Raw genomic sequence first — 13,467 nt, forward strand, 5'->3', positions numbered from 1 at the left:
TAGGTTAACTTAACTTAATCGAACCTTTTGTGTAATATGTAGGTTAACCTAACTTAATTTATTTAGCTTTTGTTGACATTATGTTTGATAAAAATTAGGAGCACACTCATGTGCATTTGCAGGTTGTAGGCATAAGTTGAACAGAGTTTGGGCATAACACACACTGGTTGTAGGTTGGTCACAGTTTGGGCATAATCATGTGCTTAATCATGTGCATTTGCAGGGTGTGCTTAATCAGTGTGAATGCTTAATCAGTGTGCTTAATCATGTGCATTTGCAGGGTGTGCTTAATCAGTGTGAATGAAATAGCAGCACACTCATTATGTTTTGCAGCTTGTTTGATTGTATGCATTTGCACCTTGTTTGATTGTATGCATTTGCAGCTTGTTTACACTCATTATGTTGACATTAGTAGCATACTCAACAGTGCCATAAGTTCACATTAGCAGCACACTTATGTGCTGCAAATTGTACCGGCCATAGAACACACCCTGGTTTTGTAAATTTCAGGGGGTAATGTTGTGTGTTAACACAAAGTACAGGGGGTAATAGAAAAGGACAAATTAGTAATTTACCAGTGGGGGGTAATTGTGCGACTTAACAGGAATGTTGAGGGGTAAAATGTAAGGGTAATATAGTCATTTCAACTTAGACTTAACAGTTCTGTTACCCATTTTGACGTCGGGGGGTAAAAGTGCGACATAAGGTCAAACAGTGGGGGGTAAAATTGCAATTATTTCCTTAGGGGGGGTAGACATACCAATGACCCCTAACCTCAGGGTGTAAAATTGCAGTTTACTCTTTTTTTAACTTATTCTATTTTTTTATGAAATACTTAGCACACCGTTTGTATTAAGCGGGGTCTAATGTCCCCGATTCTTACGATTTGGGTGGAAATGATGATCACGCGCACGAGGTCATGTCGGGCTATCGTCCCCGTCATAATGAATCGTCGTTGCCAGACCTCAACGAGGTAAGTATATATATTTACTTTTTTCTATTCGGCGTTAAACTTACCATTACCTTTTACCCGTTGTTTTTTTAGTCTGCTATGCCCCGCCAAACGTTGCTACCAGATTTGAATGCGTGTAGCCATGATCAAGGTTATAGGTCTCCGTTTTATGAACCCGGTTACGTTCCCTCGTACGGACAGGAAGAATATGGCAATAACGTTTTCGTTAGTGGTCCCTCGGGAGTACAAGGAGACCTTAGTCACCCTTCTTACGTGCAAGAGTCATTGGGTGACGATCCAGCCGTGCAAGAGTCATTGGGTGACGAGCCACCCGTGCAAGAGTCATTGGGTGACGAGACACCCGCTTACCCTGAAGTTTCGTACAAAATTGATCAGGTACGAACAATATATATTTTTGTTAAATGTTATATTTTTTTGTTAAATAATTATACAATTGTTAATACAAAATACATTAAAATTGTTATATTTTTCAAATAGGATAAAAATTAATTAATAAATGTTATATTAAAAAAAATTTTAAAATTAATTAAACCTGTTACATTTTTTAAATATTATAAAAAAATACATTAAAATGTTTTTTTAAATATTAATCAACTATTTTTTTAAATATTAATCAAATATCTTTTTAAGAATTTTTAAAAAAGTACATTCAAAATTGTTATATTTTTTTAAATTACTTGTTATGTTTTCAGGATTTTTTATCCCGCGATGATTTGGAAAGTTGGGTAAAACGAAGGGGTTTAGCCAACGGATACATAATTGTTACCAGACAGTCCAAGGATAACCGGGTGTGGCTCCAATGTTGTCGTAGCGGCGAGCATGAGAGTAAGGCAACGGTTAGGAAAACCGGCATCAAAAAATGTGTGTGCCCTTTTATGGTGATAGGTTGTCTCGACCAGGGCTGTATGTCTTGGTGAATAGATTATCTGAACAAAAATTATAACGAGGCGCACAACCACGGCCCTACTGAACATCTTGAGGGTTACGCGTATGCCAGGAGGCTTACTCCTAATGAGTTTAGGCTGGTGCAAGAGCTGACAGATCAAGACATACAGCCCCATACAATCTGGAAGGCCGTAACCAAACAGAACATACACAACGCTCGCCAAAAGATTAGGGCCACAAAGTTTGAGAAAAAACCGTCTCCCATGCAGCGACTAGAACAAATCCTCCAGGAAAAAAAGATGACCTATTACATACAGGCGGAACCTTCCACCAACGTCGTTCAGCATATATTTTTCTGTCATGATAAGTCCTTTGAAATGTGGAGGGCATTCCCGCATGTGCTTATGATCGACGCTACCTACAAGACTAACATGTACAATCTTCCATTTTTGCAAGTTGTGGGTATGTCGTCGACAAACCACACCTTCTGTGTTGCGCATGCATTTCTTTCAAACGAGCAGGAGGCAACGTACGTCTGGCTATTGGAGAGGGTCAGGTCTATGCTGCACGAGTGCATGGAGCCGCGTGTAATTCTAACGGACAGGGACCAGGCACTGATAAACGCGTGTAGAAAAATATTCCCTAGCGTACACAGATATCTCTGCATGTTCCACATCTTACAAAATATTGTGAAGCACTGCAAGGGTTCATTTAATGGACAAGATTGGGAAGCCTTTATAAATCAGTGGAAAACAGTGTGTAATTCCGCTACCGAAGAGTTAACCTTCAGAGACACCTTTTCAATCAACAACTTACATGTATGTTCTCTCTAAGTAAATAGATTCATACAAATTGATATAAAATTTGAATATGTTTATTTTTTTAAGATGTTTTTAATTACCTATGGAATAACTGGTTAAGCACCTCCAGACAATTGTTCGTATCTGCATGGACCAATCAAACCCTGACATTCTTGCAAAGTACAACAAACAGAGCTGAATGCGCACATGCTGCATTAAAGAAACAGCTTACTACACCGAGATGCAGTCTGGAATCGCTGGTGAAAAAGGTGGACACCTTGGTACTAAAGCAATATGCGCAAATAAAGAAATCCTTGGAAGAAAGCCGCACCAAGCGAATGAACAGCCACCTTCAGATTCCTATGTTTTCCAGCCTACTTCTTAAAGTTTCCATCCATGCTCTTAACCTATTGGAAAATGAGCTAACACGGAGAATAGACACGTTGCGGTCATTCGGATCAACATGAGGAAGATGTTGATGTAGACAAACAATTAGAATATGTGAAACAAAAATTGTCTACCCAACCCCCGCAAGTGAGGAAAAGCGTCTTATCGAAGATCATGGTTGTGGTAAACCCATATATGAGCGACAAAAAACCGCCTGTCGTACAAGAAAACACTCGCGGGCGGCCAACTTCTAAGGTCCAACAACAAAGAAAAGAGCAAGCTGCTTGAGACAGCTCAGTTGGGCCTCCCAGACAACAAAGTAGGTGTGACCCTCCTCGACATAGCTCTTATGTAGCATCGCAAGATTCCCTAATACCGTCTACGTCTGCAATGTCTCTAAAGTCTCAAAGGTCGTTAAATCGACGCAGTCGTTCAACATCTTCACGTGAAGAAAAGCCCGGCAAGGGCAATGCCTTTCCGTTAATCACTGATGAGGGAATGCTTGAATATGCGCACAGATACAAAAAACAAATTCCAAAAGTGTTCCACCCCTACATTTCAAGAATAAAAGATGTCAGGTCGGATGGACATTGTGGGTTTCGGGCGGCGGCTGCGGGTTTAGGGTTTGAACAAGATTACTTTGGGCATATTCGAAACCAACTACTTGAAGAGCTGACGGGTCCGAACAAAGAAATGTGGGAGTACATCTTTGATAGTGAAGTACCAGGGGACTACGACCAACAAGTACAGAGAATAAATTTTACCGGGGTTGGAATGCCACCCAGGGAACATTGGATGGAGATGCCTCAAGCAGCACTCCTTCTTGCCAATAGGTTTGGTGTGATTGTTCACATATTAGACATCCAAGGTTGTTCTACTGTATATGATCCAAAGTACGCACGTGACCCCCATCAGTTCGTTTCACTGTTATTTGTTAATCGTGGTCATTTCATCCACGTCAGACTTGAAGGGGACTATCCAATGCCGCCACCGAACCTTACATGGAGTAGACGCGCGCGCCAAGAAGCTTTACGTTGGACGGAAAACTACACGGAACGGATAGCGTGGTATGATATGCTAATGAAGCCTAACATTGACCCTACATTGCTTGTTATTGATTGATTTGTAATTTAAACAATAATTTATTTGTATAATGTATTCCATTTGTTTATTGCCAAATCAATGCATTATATTGATTAATTTGTAATACGCAAATACGGTAAAATAATCAAAAATGCGCTAAAATACGTCAAAATACGTTACAGTACAATTAAATACATGAAAATATGCTAAAATACGCAAAAATACGCTAACATATGCTAAAATACGCTAAAATGTTCGAAAATACGGTAAAATACGTCAAAATACAATTAAATACGTCGAAATACGCTGAAATACGCTAAAATGTGCTAAAATACCTTAAGATACCATAAGATACATGAAAATATGCTAAAATACGCTAACATGCGCTAAAATACGATAAAATGTTCGAAAATACGGTAAAATACGTCAAAATACGCCGAAATACGCTAAAATGCGCTAAAATACCTTAAAATACCATAAGATACATGAAAATATGCTAAAATACGCTAACATGCGCTAAAATACGCTAAAATGTTCGAAAATACGGTAAAATACGTCAAAATACGCCGAAATACGCTAAAATGCGCTAAAATAGCTTAAAATACCATAAGATACATGAAAATATGCTAAAATACGCTAACATGCGCTAAAATACGCTAAAATGTTCGAAAATACGGTAAAATGCGTCAAAATACAATTAAATACGTCAAAATACGCCGAAAGACGCTAAAATGCGCTAAAATACCTTAAAATACCATAAGATACATGAAAATATGTAAAAATACCTTAAAATACGATATAATGCTCTAAAGTACGCTAAAATGTTCGAAAATACGGTAAAATACGTTAAAATACAATTAAATACGCTAAAATACGCCGAAATACGCTAAAATGCGCTAAAATACGCTAAAATACCTTAAAATACCATAAGATACATGAAAATATGCTAAAATACCTTAAAATACGATATAATGCTCTAAAGTACGCTAAAATGTTCGAAAATACGGTAAAATACGTCAAAATACAATTAAATACGCTAAAATACGCTAAAATGCGCTAAAATACCTTAAAATGCCATAAGATACATGAAAATATGTTAAAATACCTTAAAATACGATATAATGCTCTAAAGTACGCTAAACTGTTTGAAAATACGGTAAACTACGTCAAAATACAATTAAATACGCTAAAATGCGCTAAAATACCTTAAAATACCATAAGATACATGAAAATATGTTAAAATACCTTAAAATACGATATAATGCTCTAAAGTACGCTAAAATACGCGACTAATGATATTTTCCACGAACGTATACATATAACACGGCACTATGGAGTACAAGTGGAGTTCAAACAAAACTGTACGTAATCGTAAAATACGATATTCGCACGCAACCAAACGTCACCGAAACGACGTATGTTGAAGTCATACGTCATAAAACGACAAAATATGCGAAATTTCGTCAAAAAAACGACTCGTATACGCGTCGAACCGAGGAAAACACGAAAAACCAAATTTTCAAACTATGGCATATACGATCGTATAGGCCAAAGTTGTATCGTATTGCACTTTCACACGCATCGTATAGACCTATACGATGCGTTTTATCCCCTGGATTTATTTGAAAAACAGGGGTATATTGGTAATTTACTAACCATCGTATAGATCTATACGATGCGTATAGAAAGAGAAAACGATATAATCCCTTAAAACACAGGGGGTTTATACGATCCAAAAGCAAACAAAACTCAAAATACGGTAAAATACGTCAAAATACAATTAAATACGCAAAAATACGCCGAAATACGCTAAAATGCGCTAAAATACCTTAAAATGCCATAGATACATGAAAATATGTTAAAATACCTTAAAATACGATATAATGTTCTAAAGTACGCTAAACTGTTTGAAAATATGGTAAACTACGTCAAAATACAATTAAATACGCTAAAATACGCCGAAATATGCTAAAATGCGCTAAAATACCTTAAAATGCCATAAGATACATGAAAATATGTTAAAATACCTTAAAATACGATATAATGCTCTAAAGTACGCTAAACTGTTTGAAAATACGGTAAAACAGGGGTATATTGGTAATTTACTAACCATCGTATAGATCTATACGATGCGTATAGAATGAGAAACGATATAATCCCTTAAAACACAGGGGGTTTATACGATCCAAAAGCAAACAAAACTCCAAATACACCAAAATACACACGTACAGTGGTATACATACGGTCGACATACGCTCGAGATTTCAAGATCGAAGACTAGTACGACATTCATCTCCACACCCTCATCATTTTAACGTGTTAGATTTTGCTTTTTAGCCGTATGTTTATTGTGAATTTTGGGTTGAAAACTGGGGTTTTTTTTGGGGGGTTTTGAAGAACTTTTGAATCGATACGATGCGTATCGGCCTATACGCATCGTATCGTTTCAAAATTTCAAATTTTTGTCAAGAACAGATGGGTCGATACGATGCGTATCGACCTATATGATATGTATCCGTTCATAATTTCATTGTTTGTTCAAGAACATTTGAACTGATACGATACGTATCAACCTATACGCATCGTATAGGTTCATAAATTCAGTGTTTTTTCAAGAACATTTGAACTGTCCGTATCGCGCGTAGGTCGGTAACGAGCGTCGAATCCTAATACGTCGTAGATAGATAATAATTATAATATATTATTCGGGTCGTCCGTAACGCGATTAGGTCCATTTCGAGCGTCGAAACCTAAGACGTCGTAAATATATAGTATTTTTTTATTTTTTAGTCGAAACGTCCGTATCGCGCGTAGGTCCGTAACGAGCCTCGAAACCTAATACGTCGTAGATAGATAATAATTATAATATACCGTTCGGGTCATCCGTAACGCGATTAGGTCCATTTCGAGCGTCGAAATCTAAGACGTCGTAAATATATAGTTTTTTTTATTTTTTAGTCGAAACGTCCGTATCGCGCGTAGGTCCGTAACAAGCCTCGAAAACTAATACGTCGTAGATAGATAATAATTATAATATACCGTTCGGGTCGTCCGTAACGCGATTAGGTCCATTTTGAGCGTCGAAACCTAAGACGTCGTAAACATATAGTTTTTTTTAGTCGAAACGTCCGTATTGCGCGTAGGTCAGTAAAGAGCGCCGAAACCTAATATGTCGTAGATAGATAATAATTATAATATACCGTTCGGGTCGTCCGTAACGCGATTACCGTCCGGGTAGGTGGAGGTGTTATATTTTTTTTAAATTAAATAAAAATTGTTATATTTTGAAAAAAAATTGATTAAAATTGTTTAATGATGCAGATATGGAAGTCGCTATGGGTAGAGGGAGAGGCCGAGGAGGTGGCGGTGGCGGTCGAGGTGGCGGTCGCGGTCAAGGTGGACGTGGCCGTGCACATGGAGCAGCGAGGGCGTTGATCGCGGTGGCGGTGCCTGGTGGGCGTGGCCGTGGACGCGGCCGTGGGCGCGGGCGTGTCGCTGGACGTGGGTGTGGGCGTGGCGCTGACCCTGGAGAGGATCCCCTGTTGGAGAATGATTATCTGAGGTTCGAGGAGGGGAGTGAGGCTTATCACAGATGTGAAAAGATTCGTCGTATGGAGATCGGCGGCCACTGTGCCCTCGATTGGGATGCTCTAGAAGAGGTCGCGGAGGCGGCGAGAGCCTGAGGGTTCATCGGAGACGATACTCCATGGTCGAGGTATACTATTTGTTACTGTTTTTCCTTGGTTTTGTATACGACATGCATACTAACCACACTGTGTGACAGGTTGTTCGATATGGCATACACGCCGTCTTACAGGGTCATGGCGTGCGAGTTTTTGTCGAGTTTCGACTATGCTCCCAGGCCTGCAGACCGTCCAGAGGAGGATGGCGACGAGGACGACCCGTGGATAGAGATTAGCTTTCGTCTAGCAGGGCAGTGGCATTTGATGTCACTCAGACGGTTTGCCGAGCACTCCAGCCTTTACAGGGTGGAGAGTTAGACACCCCCATCTACACCGATGGCATATGGATGGCCCCCCGTACGACTCTGATGCGGTTCTGGCAGGTGATCAGCGAGCATCGCTTCGGCACGACATCAAAGCAGAGGGCTTCCTATATCACCGATCCCCTCTACCGCTACCTGCACAAGCTTATTGCCACATCTATAGCACCACGCGAGCAGAGTCGCGAGTGGTGCACTCAGGGGGATCTCTTTTACCTGTACTGCCTTATATGGGGGGAGAGGTGCGCCCTCCATCGCTGCCTAGCCCAGTGGTTCGCGACGGCGTTCCACAGGCAGGACAGGTCTGTGCTCTGCGGGGGAGGGGGGTGTCACACCCCGATATTTCCACGTATTACCGGTGGGCCCGGTGGGGAGTATCGTGACGTAGTTGATATCATCAAAGTCAAACAACACAATATTTAAATGCACAGCGGAAGCAAAAGATAGATTTATTTCAACCAAATAAAATTTGTAATATTTAAGTATCACAAAGTAGTTGAAACAGATCCACAGGCGGATCAAAATAAAGAGGAGACTTGTTCAACAGACTTAACGCATCCAAGCTTGCGAGACTCTTATTGATGCTAAGGAGAGGCCAGCCTATTACGAGTAGTACCTGCACTTAGTCTTTTTGGGAAAATACGTCAGTTTACACTGGTAAATACAATTTAACTGACTCATTTTGAAAAGGTTTAAAATTGATTTGAATGAACATGGCACAAAAAGATTTTTATAACTTGGGATAATTATTTGAGTATAAACTTGTAAAAGAATTACATGTTTGTTATGCGTTCAGTTGCCCGGTTCGTGCCGGGTTAAAGATTAATAGACACACCACATGATATAGTCCCGCCGCGTTATTCTTGTAACTGGCAGTTATACCTTAAAAATTATAAATGCACTGACGGGTGTACGCCTACACCCGTGTGCTAAGGTCGTGGCCATTCTATGAATGACGCCAAGGATATCTGGGACATGGTCATTAAACTTCCAAAGGCGTTAAACAAACAAAACTAAATTTTTAAACGGGTCATCTTGATAATACTTAACTACCAATGAATTAAGGTCAAATGCCCGACCAAGCGGTATTTTATATACCGTACCCCAAGCCCGTATAAGGGAAAATAAGTTAAAACTATTTACCTGAGCAAGTATAGTCACAATAAGCAAGTGCAAATAGCTTTTACCGGGTCTCCTATTCTGGAACGAAGGTTTATAATAACCTATTAGAATCCTAACGGGTCTTTAATTTAGCCTAAGCTTAGACCGGTTAGTTTTAAAGAAAGAATACGGTTCAATCGCATGGAAGGCGAAGACCGGTTTAGAATGTGGTTTTAACCCGACAAGCTTGCATGCTTATTTAATATGGGTAACTTAAACACATTCTGGATTTTGAGACAAAATGATATGGTTTGACCCGCTTAGGCTAATATATGTAAACCAGTTACATAAGTCGATCCGAACGTGAAAAGTGCGTAACGAGTAACCATATGAATCATATACAAGTTTCCTAAGTTAATATGCTTTAAATATGTTGCGACATCAGTAAGATATCTTCTATTATGCCCAAAATGATTTTAAACTCAAACTATGTCCCGAAAGGGCATTTTGGTCTTTTAAAAGGTTATAAAAGAGTTTAATTAGTAATATGAGTTACAGGTCTGATTTAATCAGTAAATATACTTAATTTGATAAATCATAATAGTAGGGTATCATATATATGTGAAATTTATTAATTTTAACCATACTATGCACCGTAGGGGCATTTTGGTAATTTCACATAAGCCTAAAAGGTCAAAACTGGAAATCTGAGCTTAAAACTTTTGCTTACTGTTATAATATGGAATTTTACAGAAAATATCAGTAGGCATCAACCCTTATATATATAAACTAGTTTTGATACATACTATGCGTCAAAAACGCTTAAAAAGACGATTTAGAGCCATTTCCGGGTTTTGTATTGAAAGCTGATATTTTTATAAATCCAGAAGGTTCAAAATAATTTACTTATCATATTAGATCAGTAGAAAAAGGTTTGGTATCACAAGGATTTGTAAAACTCATTTTATAGCCCGAAAGGGCAAAACCGGTAATAACTGAAATAAGCTTAGAACTCTAAGTTATGCTCAGCCTAAAAATAAATAAAAATCTCCAAAAATCTCCAAATATTATTTTATATCAGTAGGTAAAAAGTTTGATATCAAAATTTGGGTTTAGATATGCTATATGCTAATTATGTCATTAAATTACTAAAAAGTTTCTTATTTACGCTAATGAGCATAACTCTTATTCTAGACCTCAAACTGATATCAAATTTTAGGTACAAGTTTAAAAATTAGTAACTAAGGTTTCTACTCTTTTACTTTATCAAAAATCACATTTTAAGGTGAAAAGGGCATAATAGTCAACATTTAGGCAATTAACGGAAACTTGTATAATAATTGGACAACTAATGAACCAAGTCGTATAATCACAGAGGGTTATACTAACATGTAACTAGGTCCAAAAGAAGTTCTAAGGCAATCCTAAACTAGGCTTAAACGGGTCAGAACTGAAAGTCAAAGTATAAGTCAAACTATGCGACTTTCGGCTCCGAACCGGACCTAGACTTAAAATTGTCGGGGTGAACATGTTTAGACATTTTCTTACATTAATTACCAAGTTATATTAATGATAAAACAGGTTGCATGGATCCTACATTGCTAATTATGTATTAATTTGAAATAAAGCTTTCTGTTGACTTTTTAAGATCAAGTTTGACCCGACAATTGACCTAGTTAGAGTGGAAATCAGAAGGCACCCTTTTAAGGGTTTGTTACCCACATAATTACTTACTCATAGGTATTTTTAATTCGAGATTTAACTGGGTAATTATTGATTAATCTCGAAGTCAAACCTTAATTACGACAGTTTGACTTTTAGCTAATTAATTAAGATAAACTGAATTAAAAAGGATTAAGGACACTTACAAGAGTCCTAAGTATGATTAGGGACCTAAGAGGAGTTGGTTGCTGATTTAGAGAAGCTCCAGAGAAGTCTTGAAAAATTTTCCAAGTGAGCAAGTGAGAATGTTGCAACTCGTTCTTCTTATATAGTGAACCCAATTCCTTAGGATGATGCCAAACAACTCTACCATTGTCATGAGATCCTCCCAGGTGTCCCTATGATGCTAAAAACCAGTTACAAGACCCCTGATTTTCGAAAATCACTCATCTAAGGCGGTGGAACTGGCTGAACAGGCAGCTGTCCATTTCCGCTGCCAGCGACAGCCTTACGGACCGTAAGCGATTCCTTTGCGGTCCGTAAGCATCTCCTTGCGGATCGTAAGCCTTAGCTCTTACGGTCCGTAACCGATGACCAGAGATAAAAATTTTTGCAACTTTTAGGCTTTGCTCATGCATTTCTTACAAGTCTGAATCTTGTGCTTCTTTTCAGTAAAGTGGACCAAGTTTTCAGCCCTTGCATGCCTTGCATGTACTTACACAACTTTGGCTCTATGTGGAATGTTTTAAATTTCGGAAATGGCGAGAATTCACATTGGATCCATGTCTTAGGCTATAATCAATTTATTATTTAGGATGACCAGATTTATTTGCATAATTTTAGATGTTGATTAACTATATCATGGTTAGGGATTTATTAATAGGTCGCTCAGAGGCATAAATAAGCATGTCGACACTTTTAAATCCTACCGCACATCTTTATCTGGATCCGGGTTTATAACACGTTTGCATTACATGACACGTGTCTTATTTTATTGGGTATGATTTTACGAGGTGTTACATCCTCACCCCCTTAAAAGAAATCTCGACCTCGAGATTTGTTAAAAAAATGAGGGTACTTTTCTTTTATTGTGGACTCTAACTCCCACGTATATTCGGGACCTCTACGGGCATCCCATTTGACCTTTACAATAGGCACATGCTTCCTTCGAAGCTTTTTTACCTGTCGATCTTCAATCGACAAAGGTTTTTCCACAAATTTCAAGCTCTCATCTATGTGCACATCCGTATGTGGTATGACTAGCGATTCATCGGCTAGGCATTTCTTTAGATTGCAGATGTGGAATACATTGTGAATGCCACTGAGCTCTTCAGGCAAGTTTAATTTGTAAGCCACTGATCTGACACATTCGATGACCTCGAATGGTCCTATGTACCTTGGGCTCAACTTACCTTTCTTGCCAAATCACATCACCCCTTTCCAAGGCGATACTTTAAGCAGGACTTTATCACCAACCTCAAACTTTAGAGGTTTTCGTCTTTTATCAGCATAACTCTTTTGCCTATCTCTGGCAGCTTTCAGGCGGTCACAAATCTGGACGATTTTGTCCGTCGTTTCAAAGACTATGTCGGGTCTTGACAACTGAGCTTCTCCTACTTCTGCCTAACAAATAGGCGTTCGACACTTTCTACCATATAATGCCTCAAAGGGCGCATCCTGAATGCTCGTATGGTAACTATTGTTAAAGGAGAACTCGACCAATGGCAGGTGGTTATCCCAACTACCACCTAAATCAATCACACATGCACGTAGCATGTCTTCCAGAGTTTGAATGGTACGCTCACTTTGTCCGTCCGTCCGGGGATGGTAAGCCGTACTGAAATTTAAGCGCGTGCCCAAAGACTGTTGGAAACTTTTCCAAAAGTGCGGCGTGTATCTGGTATCTTTGTCAGAGATAATAGCCACTGGTACTCCATGCAGAGATACAATCTTGTCAACATACAATTGGGCTAACATGTCAGAACTATAAGTTTCCTTGATGGGTAGGAAATGTGCTGACTTAGTCAGTCTGTCTACTATCACCCATATAGTATCATTTCCTTTCTTTGTCCTTGGCAACTTGGTGATGAAATCCATTGTCACCATTTCCCATTTCCAAGTGGGAATTTCAGGCTATTGTAGCAACCCTGACGGCTTCTGATGTTCAGCTTTGACTTGTGCACACGTCAGACATTTAGCTACGTAAGCAGCTATAGACTTTTTCAAGCCTATCCACCAATAGTTTGCTTTCAAATCCTTGTACATCTTATCAGCTCCAGGATGAACGGAATATTTGGAACTATGGGCTTCCTGGAGGATAACTTCCCGAAGCCCTCCATAAACTAGAACCCATATTCGTCCATTTAACCTCAGGATTTCGTCCTTGCCATAGGATAACTGTTCTTCAGTTACACCTAGCTTTTCATCAGGATAGTTAGCTTCCAAAACAGCTTCCTTCTGTGCAGCTAACAACCTTTCGTTCAAACTGTTCTTTATCTCAATGCTCTTGGCATTGATTCTTATCGGCTTTACTCTTTCCTTTCTACTTAAGGCATCAGCGACTACATTTGCCT

The 13,467-nt window shown here is 38.9% G+C and overlaps 2 protein-coding genes across 2 annotated transcripts; both read left to right on the forward strand.

Moving 5' to 3' along the window:
- The first annotated feature begins 919 nt into the window (after positions 1–919).
- LOC118486291 lies at positions 920–2,825 on the forward strand. The gene is made up of 3 exons (XM_035982643.1): positions 920–973; positions 1,046–1,348; positions 2,746–2,825. The coding sequence occupies exons 1-3, from the start codon at positions 920–922 to the stop codon at positions 2,776–2,778; spliced, it is 390 nt and encodes a 129-aa protein (XP_035838536.1). The 3' UTR covers positions 2,779–2,825.
- A 4,626-nt stretch (positions 2,826–7,451) lies between these two features.
- LOC110898445 (rRNA 2'-O-methyltransferase fibrillarin-like) lies at positions 7,452–7,811 on the forward strand. Its single transcript, XM_022145234.1, has one exon. It carries the CDS (start codon positions 7,452–7,454, stop codon positions 7,809–7,811), a length of 360 nt encoding a protein of 119 aa, XP_022000926.1.
- The last annotated feature ends 5,656 nt before the right edge of the window (positions 7,812–13,467 follow it).

This window comes from Helianthus annuus, chromosome 2 (assembly GCF_002127325.2).
Source record: "Helianthus annuus cultivar XRQ/B chromosome 2, HanXRQr2.0-SUNRISE, whole genome shotgun sequence".
Taxonomy (NCBI): domain Eukaryota; kingdom Viridiplantae; phylum Streptophyta; class Magnoliopsida; order Asterales; family Asteraceae; genus Helianthus; species Helianthus annuus.